Here is a 22,631-nt window from a genome sequence, read left to right on the forward strand (position 1 = left end):
CTTCTCTCCATCACCTCTTCATAGGACGAACTTTTGGTGCCCTTCCACCGTTCCACCGAACAGTTTTGTCGTTCTGTTTCACCCTTAAGTCCTGTAGAACCTATTGAAGAAGATGAGCATTGGTTTGGGCTCGCTAAACCCATTTTCAATATTAAAGAGTGACTCAGGTTGCTCCAACCCGATAGAGAGAATCGAGTTCTTTGATTTTGGGCCGCCCCACTTCTATTAATTAGGCTTGGCCTATTCCACTCACTACGAGCCCCTGTGTGTCTCCTTCCAAAATGCTTCTCCCCTTCATCATCCTCTTCCCGCAACTCATCCTCCACATCCTTGGCCATCCTCATCATCTGCATTCTTGTTTGAGGATTTAAAATGCGTATCCTTCTTCTAATTTGAGGTTTCAACCCACTCATAAAATACCCCAAATATTGTTCCTCTAGTAAACGCCCTACTTGGGAAGATAATAACTCAAAAGCTTCCACAAATTCCTCCACACTCCCCGTTTGTCGTAGAGTGGATAGTTCTTAAAACGGGTTCTCCAACCACCTTCCTCCATAACGTCCAATGAGGGATTTTTTTTAATTTCTCCCACGACAAGGCGTCTTCTGTTTCGAGAAACAAATTGAACTAGTGAATTGTGGTTCTCTCTATACTCACCATTGCCAACTTCAAACGCATGTCATCTGGAGTGTTCTGCACATCAAAATAAATTTCAGCACGGGTAATCCATGCGACTGGGTCATCTCCTTCAAACGCAGGTAGCTTCACCTTCTTCCCCGAAAGTCGTGATTCACTACTCCAGATTTCATCGGAAAAATGCTCTGTCTCTCCTTCGCGATTTTTTTGACTGAATTGATGACTCAATTCTGCCAACACCAAACTATGCGTCTGCATCTGAGCAACTAAGGTTTGCAGAGTTGTTTTGACCTCTCTCATTTGCTCTTCCAAAGCTTCAACCCTATCTAACATCTTTGGTGGCATCTACTATGGTTCACTCCTCCACTGTTTATTTATTCGGCAGGTCGGACCAATTGTTAGAGTTGTGACAGTCGAAAATATGAAGATGCAATGAAGAAAAGAAAGGTAAACAATGGTAAACTTTTGTATTGATATGATGAAGAATAGATTACACTTATGAAGTATGAAAATAACTATTGATAGCCTCAGCTATCAATCCTAGAGAAGGTTCTCTATTTCTCTTTCTATAACAGAATTCTTAGATACATATCTCTACTTTCATCCTATGCTAAATACTAGCTGATTTCCCTTTTCCCCCTTTGTCTTTTGCCAGCTCAGCCTCCTTCACTCTTTTCCCACGCCTCCTCTCATAGACCCTCCAAATCTTGGGCTTACTATTACCAACTTCCAAGCCCACGTCCCCAACCATGTTTCTACTAAAATTCTGGTCAGATAAATTATTATGATACAATTATTGAACGTGGGAACCCAATTAAACAAAACCATAAAAGTCAAAGATGGAAACAAGAACACATCATTCTGGATATTTCTTAAGTGCTCGAACTTGTTCGTAGAAAAGAACTGGAGAAATAATACATGCAACCTTGCCACATGATTCAAGAGCCTTTTCTTTTGCACTTTCATCAACTACAATGAAGCTCCCCGTACATTGAGAAAGAAGCCGAGATAGCTGCTAATTAAATTTGAGGCAGACCAAGAAATGAAAGTTTATAAAACCTAATTCAACTTTTAAATCTCTTGATTTCAACATCAAGTTCTTTGGCTGGAGGGTTGGAATTACATAAAATGCAGATAAACATATGGTTCTCGAGCCCAGTGATTTAAATTGCGGCTGCAATATTGTAGTTACGGTGACTGCCGTAACCGCATCACACCGTAATTACGGTGTGATTACGAATCACAATAATGCGACCGCATCGAGTCGCATCGGGACACAATGCAACCACATCAGATCGCATTTGGTCGCACCGAATTCAAAAATAGTTTTTTAATCATAAAATAATTCATACTACAACGACCGCAATCCGCATCGCAACGGTCACAATGACCACAATCGCAATAACCACACGATCGTAACTGCAATTGAAGCGGAAAAAGTTTGATTAAAAATAGCTAGTTAGGTAGAGTTGAAAAGAGAGACAATATCCATTTCCATAATTGACCATATGGTAAATGAGGACTAACATCTAGAGTTATAGAAAAACAAAATGACAACACAGAACCATTGGTTTTAAAAGAAAGTAACATGTTTAGTAACTTCTAAATTAAATAGTACGTATTGAATTGCTCCTTACATAGGACAAACCTCGTTTCATCCACATGCTTTTCTGAAATTTGGCAGGAAACAGAGCTAGTGATTTCTCACCATGTGCATCCATAACCTTGAGATAAATCTAAACCGAAACAAAAATAAGCATTATAAACAAGAAAACAACAACGTGGTGTTTATCTAACGAACACGATAATTTTGACATAAAAACCTAGAAACTATACACAATCATGCATGCAGCCCATTGGCAATAGAAGAATGCATTTTTCACATTGATGTAATTTTTTTTACAGGATTTACACACCTTGTATCACTTACCCCATTTCTACTTTTCCCTTCATTTTTCTCAAACTATCACTATATTGCACAGTTGCCAAATTGCCTTGGTATTCATGCCGTCAACTTATTATTAAAGCATTAAATTTATACATATAATAAGTTCTAGTTGAATTATTTATTTTCTCCAATTTTTCTATTCAAAACATTTTTTCTTCTTTCTTGCGGTATGATAGAAAATGGGGGATTCGGTCGAATTACCACCGCTTAGCTTTCAATTTACGTCTACCCGCCCTTTCTTCTTTGAAATAAGGGGTGAACGCTTCTAGTTGTGCTTGAAACAATTTTGTCTTCTCCATATTACTTGTTACTATATACCTGTTTATATGTGTTTGATGTTATACATAGTCTATTAGTCTGTCCCAAGTCTGGATAAAATGTGAAAGTTGTGTTAGGCAGTTGAATATCTATAATATGGATCTTGCAGAATTTTTTTTAGTTTCCCACTGATATCCTCGCGACAATCATGTCCAAGTCAGGAACATCTTAGCATAAATAAAGTATGAGAAATGTGTAGAGCATAAATATGAGAAAAGAGGGAAAATGAGAAAATGCTTTACAGTAGTGAAGTACCTCAATGAGATTAGAGCCACGAAGAGGGAGTACCTACATGGATTTGGGATCACATGTCCGAAACAGTGTCTCATTCCATGTGTCAAACCAATTAAAATGTGACCTTTTGTTACTTCATATGGCAAAATGTTATAGGCTTGAGACATGGAATGAGACACGATTAGGGACATATGATCCTTTTCCGAACCTGCATAATGGTTTGGCCATCTTGAAGGGTCACATGCTCTTCCTCTCACGCCCTCTTTAAATTCTTCCTCCCTCTTCCCATAGGCATAGATTTAGTTTTAAAGGTAGTATCCTTTGAAGAGATAGGGGCAGTGGTTTAGTTTTAAGGGTAGTATCCTCCGAAGAGAGAAAGAAGGTAAATGACCAATGTCGACTCTTCGTCTATTAATCCCCTCTTTTAGAAACAAATATTTAATTTAATAACTAAAATATTTTGATGAGGATTCAATAACGAGGTTACAATTTGTGCTGCATATTTATTTCTTTTCGAGCCAAGAAACATTTTCGGTCATTAGTACTTCATATGTTATTTATCAAAGTGAGAACATGGTAATTGACCAATATTGACTCTTCGTTCATTAATCCCCTTTTAAAATTTTTATATTTAACTTAATAGATAAAATAAATATTGTAATATGGTTTCAATAGCAAGGATACGAGTGTCGCATCTTTCTTTCCCTTTGAGCCAAATAGTGGTTGTGATCATGGTCATTAGTCTAAATCTGTTATTTATCGAAGCGAAGAGGAGGTAAATAACCAATGTCGATTATTAATCTTTCTTCAATCAATTTAATTAATTTCTAAACTTTTAATCAAATCAAACCAATCAAGTCCAACATTTTCAAACTCAAAACTATATAGTCTTGATTTCTCAATTGTACACAGGGATACGTAAGAGCAAGATGAGCTCTTCTTAAACAAAAAAATAAAATATTCTCCTTTAGTAATTGTATTTTTAACAAATAATTTTAAGGGTATAAAATTAAATGTGATTAGCGAGACTATCATTTTATTATGGGTGGACAGATGCTAATACCTTCTCTGATCCGTAATTGAATCCCGAGCTCAGAACTCAAGTTTAGAGATCATTTCATCCAAATTGGGCTTACCAAAGAGTTTTCTACGATTTAACCGCAAAAATGTAGCGACGACTCCAAATCTTTTGGGAGAGGTCAAAATCGAGTTCACATCTTTCTATGTTGTAGAGTTGGTCTTCCAATCGAAAATCAGGTTGCGACAAGTATGATACAACAATTATAACAGTCATGCAATTATATCGCTCAAAACCAGCCAAAACCTATCATACCAACTAGTTTTTGTTTAAATTGTATCGGTCATACTGACTGGTTTTAATTTAAATAGTATCAGCTATACCAGCTAGTTTTCATTTAAAATTACATTTTTATGAAATTAACCTATTTTTAATAAAATGTTGTTATGGATAATCAAACAAACAATTATTACCTTTGTTTATACTTCTAAAACACACTCAACCACCAAAATCACACATTTTGTATCAACAAGTGACGTAAATAAAAATAATTATCATATTCTTTATTAAATTTTAACAATAATGTTAGTATATTATGTATGTATATCTAACTCCATTGATGATATGCTATTTAATTAGTGAATTACTGGTTGAACCTTTATAATACCATATTGGTATCCTGACCGTTTTGATAACCAATACAATATTAATAACACTAGTATTTCTTCACTCTATGAGTAATGAGTTAATGCTTTTAGGATGTGTACCTAAATATTACAATAAGTGTCACTTCTAAAAACCGAATATTTGACCTAATATGATATATGGAGATTTAATAAGACTTTATATCATTTGACCAATCTCTTATTAGGATTCATGATTAATTTGCATGCTAAAAATGACATTTTTTCTTGTAGACCAAAAAATGGATTTATTCACTTTAGAAAAACAGATTCATTTTCTTTAAAAATATGGTTTTTAATTTATGCCATTAAGCGTGTATTCGAATTTTTTGGTTCAAAAGATCAGGAGGGTGAAGAAAAGAGAATTTAATTAATGGAAAGGAAGAGAAGGGGAATGGAAAAAAATATTTTTCTTATTTAGTTTGGTGGGGAAATATTTATTTTCGCCTCTTTTGATTGGTGGAGGGGGAAAGATTAAAAGTGCTTTATTTGGATGAAGACCAACAAACGCATGCATCACTTGTCTTGCCAACAAAAGTTGCTATTTCAATTCAACAGGTCATACTCAGTGGCCAACATTGTTTCAATTCGAAGCATTCTCATTGTCATGGCGTTGGTTATATATAGGGATATATTACCTTATTGACAATTTTGAACACAATTGAATTTTTTTTGTAATATCACATGTATCTCTCACCACCTAATGGATAAATAACTAATTTATTTTGGGATATATGTTTCTCCCTCTTAATAAGTATCATCCTAATAATTAAATTATTAATTTTTTGGTCATATTAGAATTTAGCGAGATCTTATATTACTAGACCAATATTGATTGAAAATTATTCACTGATTGAGTGGTTAGACAGCTTGAAATAAAAATTGGTTAAACTGATTTCATAAGTTTAGTATCAATGCAGTATAAAATATTCTAATTATATATGCTAAAAAGTTATGTGAAAGACCAATATTAAAACAATGCTATGTATATACCTATGTTCCTCACGAATTAACGCACAAATGATGTGCTTCATTGAAGAAAAAAGAGAGAAGAAAAACAACGTATGAATAAAACGAACTAGCAAGTGACTGACCCATTTAAACCTTTATTTTTTATCTAAGCTAGAAGCAACACTTTAGTTTTTTTATTTCAAGAATTGCATGAAAATTATGAAACACAAAATGTAATCAGAAAAGTATACATGTTGTTACATGGTTGATGAGTGCTTAGATAAGGATACTTAATTGATAAAACTGATAAAACTTTATTTAATGCATTTACATTATATAAGTTTTATTAATTGTTATTGCATTTTCCATTATTTATTTTTAATTATTATTGACTCTTCAAAAAATTAAGAGAATAAAATATATGTATTAACAATTTATGAGTTTTATACACTGTGATTATATATCCACCTTTCATATTTAATCATCATTGACTTTTCTTAAAAAAAAGTAAGGCAAATGAATGGTGAATGATGTAATGACTGTATATAAATTTTACACTAATAATACCTAGATTTTATACTAAAAATTAATACAAATAAGTAATAGATAATATAGTTATTGTATATAAATCTTTACACTAATGATGAATATATATTAGATATTTAATTGATTAAAAGCAATTTTTTTATTATATATAAGGAATCAGAATAAACAACTAACAAGCTTGAAAGTAAGACCTTTCAAACATTTGTATCGTTGCAATTCAATTTGCTAATAATGTTTCTATTTTCTTCAACAATGTAATGACTTTGGTATAAAGGATATAAATTATGGGTAATGTGTTAGGAAGAGAATTGATAAGAATGGAACAAGTTCTACCATATTGGAACTAAAACTCATAGTGAATGTAGGAAGAAAGAATAAACTTGTGTGTTATTGATTTATTAAGAAATTATACAGCAGAGATAATTAATAAAACTAATCCTAACTTCCTAACTAACAAAACTAATAAACATGTGCTAAGCACCAAGACAGTGTTGCCAAGACTGGGCGAAGGTTGCAAAGCTAATGCGCCAAATAATTCTTGATGCGCCAACATTGATGCATTGTGCCTGATGCTCCAAAACTGATGCATTGGCAGGATCACGATGCTTAGTTGCCTTGGCCACAACTCATTCCTTGGCTTGGTCAAGATGAACAATTGGCAACAATCCTTATCATGATCAGCCTAGCTATGTTGCTTGGTGTGGAGAACATCATAAGAACTTGGATGTTGACTTGGTTAACATTAAACTATACTTCTATACCCCCCTCCCCCTCAAGCTGGAGAATACAGATTAATCATTCTCAACTTGGGTAACATAGCACGAAACATGGAAGGTTCCAAAGCCTTGGTGAGAATATCAGCTTCTTGATCATTTGTTCTGATTGGTAGCAGATGAAATAACTTATGCAATAGACGTTCACGAACAATATTACAATCAATCTCAATGTGCTTTGTTCTCTCATGGAATATTGCATTTGCAGCTATGTACCTGGTAGAATCATTGTCACAAAACAAAAGAGAAGGTTGTTTGAAAAAAATAGGGAATTCACCAAGCAAGTAAGTAAGCCACTGAACCTCACAAGAGACAGTGGCTAAAACACGATATTCAGCCTCAAAAGAGGACCTTGAAATAGTGTTTTGTATCTTTGATTTCTAGGAAATCGAAGAATCACCTAGGAACATATAAAAACTAGAAATAGATTTTCTAGTATCTGGGCATGTAGCCCAATCTGAATCACTATACCCTTTTAGTTATAAGGCATATGTGTTTGGATAGAATAGTCTTTGATCATGGGTACCTTTAATATATCTAAGGACCCTGGTCATAACTTTATGGTGATTGATGGTGGGTTTAGTCATATATTGACTAAGTTATTAGATGGCAAAACTGAAGTCTGGTCTAGTGTTTGTTACATGGAATAATCTGCCAACTAGTTGTCTATAGAAGACAAGATCATGATAATAAGGATTGTCATTTTGGGACAAGTGAGGATACTTAACCATATGAGTGGGTACAGGTTTGGAGAATGGTTAACTTCTAGTCCGAGAAAATACCTAAGTAAGCCAAAATGCTTGATTTTGAATTAAGTGTCCAAACTGTGTTTAACCTTTGTAATTTCGTCATCATCATTACCAGCCAAAATTAAGTCATCATCATAAATAAGTAAAGCAATAAATTTATAATTTTAATTTTTGGTAAAAAAAGGAATGATCATGTTGAGATTGTTTGTATCCTAAAGATGTAAGAAGAAAAGATAGTTTGGCAAACCATTGTCTATTTGCTTATTTCAAGCCATACAATGATTTGTTTAGTTTACAAACCTGGTTTGAAAAGAACATACAACCCCTTTGGGTAAGGCCATGTGCACATCTTCATCAAGATCACCATGTAGGAAGACATTATTAACATTTAATTGTTGTAATGTCCAACCTTGGCAGGAAGCAATAACAAGTAACAACTTGACAGTAGTAAGTTTAATAACAAGTGCAAAAGTATCAATATAATTCAAGCACCCTGTTCGTGTAAAACCCTTTGCAACTAATCTAACCTTATGTCTTTCTATGCTTCCATCAAAATTATATTTAGGTTTATAAACCCATTTGCATCTAATAGCCCTTATATCATGTGGAAGAGGCATCAGGGTCCAAGTGTTATTTTGTTTGAGAGCAAAGAACTCGTTTTTCATGGTCTAGATCCAGTGATTAGATTTGATAGCATGTTGATAGGTTTTAGGTTCATCATTAGTGGTTATAGAAAGACAATGATGAATATGATCATCACTTATAGAAGAATAGGACAAGACTTGGTGGAAAGGGTGTTTGAAACTTGCAACATAAGCAATAGGTGAGGACTGCAGAAGGTTGCAGTGAAAGTCTTTAAGGTAAATTGGTGGGTTGGTGATTTTATGAGACCTTCTAGGGGTTGAGCAATGTTTATTGGAGGTGGAGAGTTGTATGTATCATCTGTGTAGGGGGTACTAGAATGTTGTTCAATGGGCTGGATGGAAGAGGTGTGATCAATGTTGCCTTTACTGGATGAGAGATTATCATATTAGAAAAAAGGAGTTGTATTCTAGAATGGATGGTTTTGAGTTAGTGTTGGTTAGTGTAGGTTTATAAAGGAAAATGTGTTCATATAACACAACATTCCTAGATATGTATATTTCTCTAGTGTTAAAGTCTAATAGGATAAAACCCTTTGTCCCTTGTTTGTATCCTAGAAAGATAGACTTTCTAGCTCGAGGGTCAAGTTTGGTTCTATTGTGAGTGGAAGCATAACAAAGACTTTCAAAGGCCTTAAGGTTGTGTAGGTTAGGTTGTTTTTGGCTCAAAAGTTCAAGAAGGGATTTCATGCCAACAAACTTTCTTGGCAATCTGTTGATAAGGTAGATAGCATGGTTAACAACATACCCCCAAAATCCCTTTGGGAGAAAAGAGTGGAAAAGTAAAGATCTAGCAACATTCAATATATGTCTATGCTTTCTCTCTACAATATAATTTTGTTGTGGAGTTTCTACACAAGAAGTATGATGCATTATTCATTCTTGAGCATATAAGTTAGTCATAGAAAATTCATTCTCATTATCTCTCCTAATCATTTTTATGTCAAGATTGTATTGAGTATGGACAAGTTTAACAATGTCTTGAACAAGTTTTCTAGTGTTAGCTTTAGATCTCATAAGATATATCCAGGTGTGCCTTGTGTGATCATCCACCATAGTTAAGAAATATCTCTGCCCATGTATTGAGGGAACACCTATTGGTCCCCATATATTCATATGGACATGTTCAAAGGCTTTTTTGTGGCAGATTCACTAATAGGAAAATGCAACTTGGATTGCTTAGCAAAGTGACAAAAATCACAGACTTTATTTGAGTCAAACTGTACATAAGGAAAAGATGCATGCACATGATTCATAATGAAGTGGGATGGGTGTCCTAATCTAAAATGTCATAGGTCAAAGAAAGGAATAGTTTGATCATGTAAAACACTTATTGTATGTAAGCAAGAGTTCTTAGTATAAGCATGTCCTTTGAGAATGTATAGGTGATTATAAGCCTCAACATGATCAATCATCTTCGAAGAAGTCATATCCTGAATAAAGCAAAAAGACTTATCAAAAACAAGCTTGCACTATAAGGAGCAAGCAAGTTTATGGATAGAGATTAGGTTATACTTAAAATTGGGCATATAATGAACATTATGCAAAACAAGTGCATCAGAAATAGTGACAGTTCTAGCCAAGTGAGTGATGATTTTAGAATTATCAAGTAATTATACAGAAATAGGCTTAATAATGTTGTAGTATGTGAAATTTGTCATGTCATTAGTGATATGGTCAGTAGCCCATGTGTCAAGTAACCATGAATTTGTGTTAAGAGATATACCTGATACATAATGTTCATTATTCTGTGAATCATCCTTATCAACAAAGTTTATGCTATATTCTGGATTGAAGGTCATTTTTTTTTCCTCTCTCTTGTCAATGTTTGGTGGCATGCCCTTATTTGATGTTTCATCATGGTCTTGCACCATCATACTATTCACTGCTCCATTGCTTCTTGGTTTAAATTTGAAGTTAGGTGGGAAACCATGCTTGAAGTAGCATGTGTCAACTGTGTGCCTCTCTCTTTCACAAAAAGTGCACACTTTGTTGTTGTTCTGTCAACCATATCCTTTATTTGAGTTACCTGTCATAGGATTGATGCCTTGTCCTTTTCCATCTCTTCTTTATTGTCAAAATTGTTTCTGTTGACGTTCTTGCTTGGTTGAGTCTTCCAGTTCTGTCTTGTTGTTGTGATTGCTGAATCATGTTAGAATCTGTGTTCTCCATGAATATAGGAAAATAAAAGCTAGAAAATCAAGGACATCAAGAAGAGGAAATGGTTTTGCAGCAAAGCTCTCAAAGTGAGAACTCTTGATACCATATTGAAATTAAAACTCATAGTGAAGGTAGGAAGAAAGAATAAACTTGTGTGTTCTTGATTCATTGAGAAATTATACAATTGAGGTATTTATACAAGTTTGGTTAAAGCACAAGTAAACATGCTTAAATAATAAAACTAATCCTAACTTCCTAACTAAAAAAACTAAAAAACATATTTAACACATGTGAAAAATGATGCTCTACTACAAAACCATAAAACAAAGTGAATCATAACATTGACCCAATGTCAATAAACTTGATGCGCCAATCACTTGGAATGATGCGCCAAGCACTTGATCTGATGCGCCAAGCCCCAAGACAGTGTTGCCAAGACTGGGCCAAGGTTACAAAGCTGATGCGCCAAATAATTATTGATGCGCCAAAACCGATGCATTGTGCCTGATACTCCAAGGCATATACAAGACTTGGTCATGGCCCAAATAGTGACACGGTCACGATGTCCAGCTAGCTATACATGCCACAAACAAGTCAAGCTTAGTCATGACCCAAGGCATTGACACGATCACGATGCCCAACTGCCTTGGCCACAACTCATTCATTGGCTTGGTCAAGATGAACAATTGACACGCAATCCTTAGCATGATCAACCTAGCTATGTTGCTTGGTGTGGAGAACATCATAAGAACTTGGATGTTGGCTTAGTTAACATTAAGCTATACTTCTATATACAAATAAAAATTAAGAGAAAAGTATTCAGAGAAAATTTTCTATATCCTTCTATGCAACTTTTAATAACAAGATAGATACATAATAGATATAAGTCAATACATAGTTAAAATTAAGCTATACTTGTATTCTCTATTACTGTATAAATCAATACATAGTTAAAATTATAACACATAACAAAAGTAAATTTTCAATGATTCATATTTTTATTTATTTTCAAATTAAATTTAAGAAAATTTACCCCCTTACATTTTAAGGAGAGTCCAGAAAAGGAATCATGACTCTATACCAAACAAATGTACAAATCTTATATAACTAAAAAATGTAAATAAGTAAGTTAAACAACTGTAATTAGGAATAGAAACCGGTAATTAATCTAATACATTATCTTCCAACCATAGAGGTTTTACTGAATCACCTTTAATTTGGGACCTATTATGAAGTTCATTATTTTTGTTTTTTACTATAAAAATCAAAAGAGAAACTCTCACTTACAAACACCATTTCTGTTTTTTATACCATAATTAACATGAAAAGCAAAAATAATATCTACTAGACAACGATTCCCCCACAGAAAAGATAATTGGGCAAGTGCAAGTGACGAGTTCTGTGGAATGTTTTTTACGAATACGAGCCACTATCTATCAAAAGTTGTATCATATCAATAATATTTCAAAATATTACACCAACCTCTAAAAAATTGCAAAACACTACTTTCAAAATGGCCACAAAGTCAAAAATGGCTGAAAATGTTCATTTCTACAAAGTCATGCGATGCATTTATTAAACTTGGAGAAAGTTTTTGTTCTAAACTATATCATGTACTAATCATATTGAAATAAAAACAAAATATATTAACTTTTTAACTAATATATTATATTTTCATCAAATTCTTGTTATTTAAATACTACTATACAAAAACACTAGTCAAGCTCCTATGGCCAATGTCCTAAAGGACCTAAACAAGGAACTTATTCTAAGCGTGACATAATTATTATATTATTTGGTTATTCAATAGGATACGTATCTTTTCTGTGGGGTCACATGTGGTAGTTGAAGTGGGACACAACTGAAGAAATAAACTAAGAGCCATGACATAAACACCCTCTCTACTTTCACACAATTCCATGCAGTATATAACCACACATATAACACACCCTTATGGTCACAACTCACAACAAACCAAATACACTTATTCTAATCCCACTCAAATTGAATCAACCATGGGTTCAACCGGTGAGACACAAATAACTCCAACCCATGTATCTGATGAAGAGGCAAACCTCTTTGCCATGCAACTAGCCAGTGCTTCAATCCTACCCATGGTTCTTAAATCAGCCATTGAGTTAGATCTCTTGGAAATTATAGCCAAAGCTGGACCTGGGGTTCATCTTTCACCAATTGATATTGCTTCTCAGCTTCCAACAACAAACCCTGATGCACCGGTCATGTTGGACCGTATCTTGCGTCTCTTGGCTAGTTATAGTATCCTTACTTACTCACTACGTACCCTTCATGATGGGAAGATTGAGAGGTTATATGGTTTGGCTCCTGTGGCTAAGTACTTGGTTAAGAATGAAGATGGTGTCTCTCTTTCTGCTCTTAATCTTATGAATCAGGATAAAGTACTCATGGAAAGCTGGTATTTCACTATTTCTTGCTCTTTTTATGTCTAATATACAACATAGTATAAAGTTATTTGATCCCGCTACTAAGATTATCACATAGGTTTTTATTTAATTACTTTTATAAAAATATTTTTAAAAACTAAAAGAAATAGTGGTGCATGTCATAATTTTAAAGATTTAATATATATATATATATATACATCATATGCATTTGTGTATGTGATATATATATATATATATATATATATATAGTGTAAGAGTTTTTTACATTATCAGCAAATCATCTATCATTGATTTGTTTACTATTATTAACTCTCAAACAAAAATAATACAAATCAATGGTGAATAATATGCTAACAGTATAATTTTAAATTCTAATTTTAATAGTTGAAGAATATAAGTTATCTCATGATATAAGAAATATACTTTATTCTATATCTTCTAAAATTAGCACTGCCATGATCCCTCCCTAGAAGCATGAGTTATAATTTAATTAGTAACTTGAAATTGTCATTTGGATAATGTTGAAAGTTTATTATATGGGGAAAATAGATTGGAAGGGAAGAAAATCATGTGAAGGAAGTTAGGGAAACTTTGTTGAATTAAAATATATTAACTCTTATTCTTTATAGGCAATTTTTTATAAGCAAGTTTTCCTCTTGTTTTTTAATTATGAAGGGAATGTGGAAAGAGGCTATTTCATGTTTCGAATTTAGACATACTCATTTTATATCTTGCACATTTACATCTCATCAATAAGCCTACTCTTGAGACAAAATAAATTAACTCTCTAATAATGCTGATGTAGCTACTTCATTAAATGGTTGGTCTGATTGTTTTTGAATTAGTGAGAGACAGGCATTCAAGAAAGAAACAAACTGAAATGTGAGCTTATATAGTATTTTTCTCTCCTTATTATTAGATACATTTTAAAATGTTTTGGATGACATATAAAATAAGACATTTTATATTTTTTATACAATATTTATTAATTTGTATCCATTTGTTATATTAAAATCTTTGACGAGCTCTGTTTTTTTGTTGTTGTCACTGAGACTATTTGAGCAATATTAAACATGATAAATTGTAATTTTATAATGTTTTTTAGTCAAGAAACTTATCTTAGTATATGCAGTTGAAAATATCTTATAATTACTACTAGATCGACTATATCTTATATAAGTTTATTAAAAAAATAATATATCATATGTAACAAGAAAATTTGGATGAAGGAAGATTGCAAAATAATTCTTAAAAACAAAGTATGCATTATTACATTATCTGTCATTCTAATTAATTATTATTAATTCTTTAAAAAAATCCACATAGTAAATAATAATATTCAACAACATATAGAAAGTGAATTTATAATTTAACAGAATTTCCATACTTACCAGTCCTTGCAAATTAATTAGATCACTCAGTTACACAATAATCATGTTTTGAAAAAAGAGAACACGATAAATGAAAAAATCAACGGGGTATTGATGTCGATTAAGGAAGAGATTGGGACCAGAAGCACTGTGCTCGAATTCAAAGTTTCATTAAAACAAGGTGGAGAAATGAGAAGCGTGAGTGCGTGACCCTACACACTTTCACCACATTACCTACTCCCACCACCCTAGAGTGTGAAGTGTCAACCAATCTTCTTTTGCGGCTTTCAATATGAATAGTTATACAATTCACATATAACGGGTCATCTACTTTAACAACACTATACTCTATCCCTCATTCTCTATTTTATATACATGATTGTGAGTTTGTCTACATAATAAGAATTGCTTTTCCTAATGTATTTTTTTCAATTTTGAATAAGAAACCAATTTTTATTTGGATGTTAGACAGTTCTCTCAACAAAGTTTCATTTCCAATTTGATATTATACTATACATGTAGATCCAGCAATATCTTATAGTATAGGCCAACTACTTGTTGATATGAACGTTATTAATACGATTTTGGTCATAAATCAGTTCAGGATACTAGTATGGTGATATAACAGTTCAACTGATGATTCACTAATTAAATTATATATCGATGAAATTAGGTATACAAATATATTATATTAATATTAATGTTGAAAAATCATTAAAGATGACAATACCTACTTTTATTTATAATATTTCTTAAAACAAAATGTATCATTGTAACACACTATGTTTTAGAAGTATAAACAAATATAGTAATTGTGTCTGATAATCCATACTAATAATTTTGATAAAAATTAAATTATTTTTATTAAAAATTAATTTTAAATAAAAATGACAGTTATAACTAGTACGGTTTAAAAATAGTCTAGTATGACAAGAAGAATGCATTCGTCCACAATCACCTTACCATTCCTTGGAAGAGTTATGATTATATACTTGGTCAATGATAGTTATATAAGAAGAGTTGTGATTAAATGTTGAGTTAAATCATTTGACAAACAGTTTAACCGGTTGGGATAATAAAGAGAAAAATTCTATTTTTATACTTAGTTTATTTGAATGATAAAAATGTAACTATAAATATAAGTACTTGTTTTTTTGCCTTGTTTTACATGTAATTTCCTCTTTGAGAGGATTAGTTTAACAAGGGTTACTCTGATTGTGCTCTTCTAGGTACTACTTAAAAGATGCAGTCCTTGAAGGTGGCATTCCATTTAACAAAGCTTATGGAATGACAGCCTTTGAATACCATGGCACAGACCCAAGGTTCAACAAGGTTTTTAACAAGGGAATGTCTGATCATTCTACCATCACAATTAAGAAAATTCTTCAGACCTACACAGGCTTTGAAGGCCTTAAATCTCTTGTTGATGTTGGTGGTGGAACTGGTGCTGTAATTAACATGATTGTCTCAAAGTATCCCCATTTAAAGGGAATTAATTTTGATTTGCCACATGTCATTCAAGATGCTCCATCTTATCCAGGTATTTATAAATCCACATAATGTGAAGTTTAGAGGAAAAAAATGTTGCTTGGTTTTATTTGTTACCCAACTTGGACCTTATATGACATTATCTTGAGGCATGATATGGTTTAAAATTTAACATTGATGTTTCTTGTAGGAGTGGAGCATGTTGGTGGAGACATGTTTGTCAGTATTCCAAAGGCTGATGCTGTTTTTATGAAGGTTAATTTTACAAGTTAGAAACTCATTTCATATTCAGTAATAACATCTTTGAAAATGATTTGCCATCCTAAAGTATATCCCAAAGACTGTCACGTATCAATGAAAACGTGTGATGTGAATTAAAAGAATTAAACATTTATTATTTTTTATGTTTTTGTTTCTGTTGGGTTTATTCAAGTATGAAGTCCCACATTGGATATGAGGAGATGAGTTGAAAAAATTTACAAGTGGAAAAGACCCATGAAACTAATACTTTAAGGTTTTGGTTCAAGGCATGGTGTCTCACTTGTGGCTCTCCACTCTTTCCATACACCGGTAACAGTGGAACTCTTGGTGGTTGAAGGCTCCCTAGTCCAACAGCTTACTTATGGCTTTCCACTCTTTCCATACCTCTGTAACAATGAAACTCCCTAGTAGTTGAAGTTGAAAGCTCCCCGTTTGCAATCTGGTCCAACAACTTGAATTGTGATTGGTGCAGGACAAACTTTGGGACAACATATCATTGCTCATAACATCTCTAAGCTTATTATTAGAACTCTTGGATTTAAACTTAGACTAATGTTTTTAACATTTACTTTTAGATATTTCATGTTTCACCTGTTATGCTAATCACATTTATATCATTTATACATTCAGTGGATTTGTCATGACTGGAGTGATGAGCACTGCTTGAAGTTTTTGAAGAACTGCTATGAGGCACTTCCAAAGAATGGTAAGGTGATTGTGGCTGAATGCATTCTTCCAGTGGCACCAGACACTAGCTTGGCCACAAAGGGTGTGGTTCACATTGATGTGATCATGTTGGCTCATAACCCTGGTGGGAAAGAGAGGACAGAGAAAGAATTTGAGGCCCTGGCTAAGGGTGCTGGATTCAAAGGTTTCAGAGTTTTCAGCAATGCTTTCAACACCTACATCATGGAATTTCTTAAGTCTGTTTGAATTCTTTGACCTGGATTCATATCATTTGCATTTGGATTTTGAGATTGTGATAATTCTACATATGGAAGGAGCTTCCATTGAAAGTTTAATACACTAGGAAATGAATAATGAGAAGTTAAATGTATTCTTCTGCCTATGTAAAGTGGTGTTATATTGTTAGTTACACAAGACTTTTAATATACAACACCACAGCCAAATATCATTTGCTGTGTGTATTCAGAAGGAAAATATTTGCATGAGTCATTTCTATATAGTTTTATATTTTCACTTTAATGCCTATCCCCCCCATTAATTAACAGGACTTAACAATGAAAATGTGTATAATGTCAAAATTCCACCGAAAGTTGTTATAATTTTCTATGGTTGCAAATGTAGAGCAATATAATAAAGAACTAGAAATCACTGTGGTCCTTCAATGCATTAAACATAGTATGCACTGTTTCCTGTATACCAATAATATAGCAACTTGAGGAACACCAATCTCAGAACTATGACAATAGAGTTCCAATTCCATACTTGGATACATTTTCTAAATGTTTCTCTTTGAACAAGAATGGATAAGCAGCACTGAGAAACTTTTTACTTTTAAGGTTCAACATATGAATATTACATCACATTTTTCTTTTCCTACCATAAAGCTACAAGGGCAAGCTTGGTTCTGAAGAAATCTGTGACTATCTCCATATGTAACAAAAGGGAACCATAGCAATTCCTAAACAATTGTGAGTACCTGACATATAATTTATATCTTCTATGACCAATTTCAATTTTCAATAAGCAAATGCACAATAATAAAACAGAAAAAGAAATACAGATTTGAGTATAATACTTGCTTCATAGAAATGAGGATAAGATAGGAAGAAATGAAGAGAGAATGAAATTTGACAACATATAAAGACATTGGTTTTGTCAAATACATGTCAAAATTCGTTTTCTCCTTCCACTAGTCTTATTTTTGGCTCTTTCTAATTACACCTTAAAGGTTAATTATTCTTGAAAAGTTCCAAACAGTGTTCTTTGTCCACCAGGTCCCTACTCCAAAACTTCTTATAGTATTCTGCATATGTATATCCCCTGTATATGGCTCCAGTTCCATTTTCTGTGAGTGGTTTTGCAGGGCTTATTAATGCTTCATCATATGGACAAAGAAATGAAGCCACAGAAAGTCTAGGCTTATCAACATTGACAACAGCTCTGTGCCAAACACTCTTATAAATCCCATTACTCAAAGCCTGCAATCATTCAAGTCCAATATCAAAATGGTTGTCACAATTATAGAAGGTTATAGCCCTTTATGGATAGCTCTAGTTAAAATTGTTGGCCCTATTCATGAAGGGAGAAAATTTGTTGTCCCATAAATTGTATATACAAAAAAACCAATCACAAATCTTTGATATATGGAGTGATATAAATCATATCATAACAAATGTGATCTTATGAATAGATCTAAAAGGAATATTTTTTTGGGTGTACACAAATTTAAAAGCCAAATCATGCTTAAATAAAATTGCTTAACACACTTCATTATTTTACAAATTTTGTATATTTGACATTTCAAAATGACTTGTAATATAAAGGTTTTAAAAAAATCATGTGCCCTATATGTTTGTGTGCACAAACACACAACAGAAAGCCCTATAGACATGTTTTTAGTCAATGCTGCTAAATCCAGGTATTGAAATTTGGCTTGCATATTCTTCTATTATAAAAATACACCTGTATTATATTAAAAAAAACAAGAATTTTGTTATCCTTAACCCTAAGGAACAAATTTAAGAGACTAAAGAAGATAAGATATATTGTATTGGATAAAGTAATCAAATAAGTTTTTTTCCTAACTCAAATTCACGCTTCTTCCTAAATGTATCCACTTTAGGTTTCTTAAACTAAGCCTTTAAGACCTCAAATAACACAAGATATAAAAAATAAATATGTGATACCTGGAATTGATCCCCTATGTTAATGACAAATGCATCAGGGTAGGGATTAACAGCGAGCCACTTGCCATCTTTGAGGACTTGAAGTCCAGCAACATTCTGGTCTTGTAGTAGAATTGTAAGTGCATTTGGGTCAGTGTGTCCTGGTAATCCATAAGTAAGTTCTGGTTCTGGGCATGCTGGATAGTAATTCACTGCCATGTGTTGCCCTTGTTCTCCTAAAACATTTTTCATGTAATCTTTTTCTAGGCCCAAACTCTCTGATATGTGTTCTTGTATTCTGAACCCCAATTCCCTAACTTCTTTGCAGTATTTTGTTACAATTTCCCTGCCAACACCAACAAAATTTATGACATCAAGAGTCTAGTTTGATATCTCATGTAATATTTACTTGCTATTCATATTACTTTTCTTAAGAGTAAATGATGATTGAACATTAATATGAATTATGGAGTGATTCCCACCAACCAAAATTCAATATTAAAATGATTACTTATGTAAACTCTGATATCATATTTTCTTAATCTTAACTAAAAAATGTAAGAAAGTCTATTTGAATGAATAGTATATAAAAATATCTCAGTTATTATATTTTATATCATCTTTCTTCACGTGATATTATATTGGACCACAGTACTTTATAGCAAAAATTGGACCACAGTACTTTATTACTTTAATGTGTGTCCATGTCACTCATTAGAAATTCTAAAGTACGTAACTATGGGAACTTGACGTATTTTTTCAAGGGAGCTGATGTATTTAATTTAATGAAGGGTGATATATTTAGTTTTCTTCCATATATAATAACTACATTTTCTTTAAAATCCTTCAAATGTGTCTATGACTAACGGCTTCATATAATATTATAGAGTAATATTATATTATACTAATAAACCCGCTTAAAAGTTCTTATGACTAACGGCTTCATCTCAGCGTCTTCTTATAATTAGGATAATTTTTAGATATTAGTGCTATATATATTTTCTTTGAAAGACCTTACTTTTAAAGGACCGATGAACTCTACCTTTATAGTTATAAGACTACCTCTCCAACAACAAACAAGTACAAATGGTGATAGTTAAGTACATCCTTTTCCATAAAATAATTTTAAGGATTTGAACCTCTTAACTTCTCTAAATAATTTTTTTATCTAGGGTCACATCTCATTTGCACTACCACGTTGGATTTCTTTCTTTTAATTCTCTTAAAAGACAAGTACATAAGCTAAGAATCATTTTTATTATTTTAGAATTAAATAAATTAAAAACTAATAGATTTATGACTTCCTTCTATTCAAGTAGTAGACCCTGGAGAGCATCTCAATTCTATATTATTACACCTATTATAAAATAAGAGAGCTCCTTGTGTTGATTGCATCATATTTTTTACTATTTCAAAATATAGTAAAAGATCCTTACCCGCTTAGCCACCAATATATCTCTAGTTCTACAAATTTAACAGTGCAGACACCAATATATGTCCAGTTCTACAAATTTAACTGCAGATGTGTCTAGTTATTGTGAGTAGTGTGAGAGAGTGTTAAGATAAATCTCATGACAGATGAGAATATGAGTGAGATAATATTTAATTATAAGTAGAGTTAAAAAATGTACTAGCCTATTTAACCGTGAATTCGTCTTACACTAATACGATACATTAATTATATAAGTTATACAATTATATTGATCAAAATTAACAAAAATAATCATATATGCCAGTTCATTTAAACTATATTAGTCATACTTGTTGGTTTTCATTTAACACAATTTTTTTTTTATGAAAAAAGTGACTTAATTTTTATTAAATATTGTCTACCTTTTCTTATACTTCAAAAGCATGGTCCACTACTAAGACACACATTTTATTTTGACAAATGATGTAAATAAAAAATATTTATCACATTTTTATTAATTTTTGAATATTAATATTAACATAATATATATATTTAACTTTTACAAATATATAGTTTAATTAATGAAGGATGATCATACAAATATTTTGATCAATTTCATCACCCATATACTATTAATAAAACTACTTATAAAGCTGAGACAATTTTCTCCTTGGAACTAACTTAATTATAAGGTTGAGGTAGGTCTAACACAAAGTTTATATGAAAACAATGTATGTGACAATGTATGACCAAGTCAGCAGCACTAGTCCACTCATAAAATATGTATGGCTGAGATAAATGGAAGACAGAGAGACACTTACTTGAATGTGTGAGGATTAGAAGGCCATTCAGGCACATACTTATCCAAGGGATAACAATGAAGCCTAAGGTAGTCTCTCCAATTATGCACTGTCTCTTTGTTCATATTAAAGCTAGTTGATAATCTCATTGTCCTTGATGGATCATCTGAATACAACTTCATCTTTTCCTCCACTGGTAACTTGAAGAACTCATATGCCACCTCTCCCATTTCCTTCGCTATTCCTAGTGGCACCCCATGATTAATTACCTGTTCAATTAATTATTCAATAATAAATAGATTTTAATTGGTTGGTGATATATCACTAAAAATGAAGAACATACGTTTAATTGTTCCTCCAAAAGAAATATATTTTTAAATTGCAAAAAGGACCTCCTCGTACTATCTAACGGAAACAAGAAAAGAAAATATTTTATATACTAGTAGGGACACCAATATACGACATTCGTTTTTGATATAGAATTTAATATGTATACATTAAAAGTATAAGTATTTTTAAACTATTAATAAATTATCTACCATTTATATTTTAACTATTATTGACCATCAAACAAAAATAATATAAATCAATATTGAATTATATGTAAAAAAATTACACTAACATTGTATAGATTTTAAACTCTCACATAAGTAAGTATCAAGGGGTATTGTATCTTTAGATGCAATTAATATATATAACTCCCTTATTATAAGGTATCATCTAACAAAGCATATGCTAACACGTTTGAATAGTGTTAACATATAGTCATATTTATTTAGATCATATTAAAATAGCAAATTTTAGAAACAAGGGGTAGCACCTGGAAAAAACCATAGCACTTGCAAGCATCACCAATTTGTTGCACAACCTGGATTCGGTTGTGAGAACCCAAGTCGATGACTGGAACATTTTCACACTCAGAAACTTCAGAAAGACGAGGTCGCTCGGATTCTGGTCTGATATAACTCTCTGGCAATGTTGAGTATCTGATTCCAGAGGATAGCACCTTGGTATTCATTATTTATGATATTTAAGGGTATTTACTTAGGATGGTAGAAGAGAAAGGAAATATGATGCACTTTGGGAGTGGGGGGAATGACTGAATAGCTTAGAGGAAGATGAGTGAGTGTGTGACATATAGCATGCATTTATATAAAAATAATTAATAGTGGAGTTTTCTGTAAATATTATTTTATATTGACTTTATGGTCATCTTATTTTTTTCAAGAAATGGCTACAGGTAGGGAAAATAATTGTGTGGTGCTAGAAATAAATGCATGTTTAATTTGGTGTTTAATTACTTTAGAGAGAACAATAATAGTAGTGTATGCTGTAGGCAGCTATAGGTACCTGATAGTATTTTTGGTAT

The 22,631-nt window shown here is 32.3% G+C and overlaps 2 protein-coding genes and 1 pseudogene across 2 annotated transcripts; 1 reads left to right on the forward strand and 2 right to left on the reverse strand.

The window, feature by feature from the left end:
- Positions 1 to 1,403: 1,403 nt before the first annotated feature.
- On the reverse strand, positions 1,404 to 3,425 carry LOC109338240 (annotated as a pseudogene).
- Positions 3,426 to 12,609: 9,184 nt separating this feature from the next.
- LOC109338233 (caffeic acid 3-O-methyltransferase) lies at positions 12,610 to 17,268 on the forward strand. Its single transcript, XM_019575426.1, has 4 exons — positions 12,610 to 13,091; positions 15,680 to 15,990; positions 16,129 to 16,193; positions 16,830 to 17,268. Exons 1-4 carry the CDS (start codon positions 12,673 to 12,675, stop codon positions 17,130 to 17,132), a joined length of 1,098 nt encoding a protein of 365 aa, XP_019430971.1. The 5' UTR covers positions 12,610 to 12,672; the 3' UTR covers positions 17,133 to 17,268.
- A 346-nt stretch (positions 17,269 to 17,614) lies between these two features.
- LOC109338234 (protein DOWNY MILDEW RESISTANCE 6-like) lies at positions 17,615 to 22,345 on the reverse strand. The gene is made up of 4 exons (XM_019575427.1): positions 22,083 to 22,345; positions 21,284 to 21,531; positions 19,073 to 19,397; positions 17,615 to 18,364 (listed from the first exon to the last, which is right to left on the reverse strand). Exons 1-4 carry the CDS (start codon positions 22,278 to 22,280, stop codon positions 18,116 to 18,118), a joined length of 1,020 nt encoding a protein of 339 aa, XP_019430972.1. The 5' UTR covers positions 22,281 to 22,345; the 3' UTR covers positions 17,615 to 18,115.
- Positions 22,346 to 22,631: the final 286 nt, after the last annotated feature.

Source organism: Lupinus angustifolius, unplaced genomic scaffold, assembly GCF_001865875.1.
Source record: "Lupinus angustifolius cultivar Tanjil unplaced genomic scaffold, LupAngTanjil_v1.0 Scaffold_19_69, whole genome shotgun sequence".
NCBI lineage: Eukaryota > Viridiplantae > Streptophyta > Magnoliopsida > Fabales > Fabaceae > Lupinus > Lupinus angustifolius.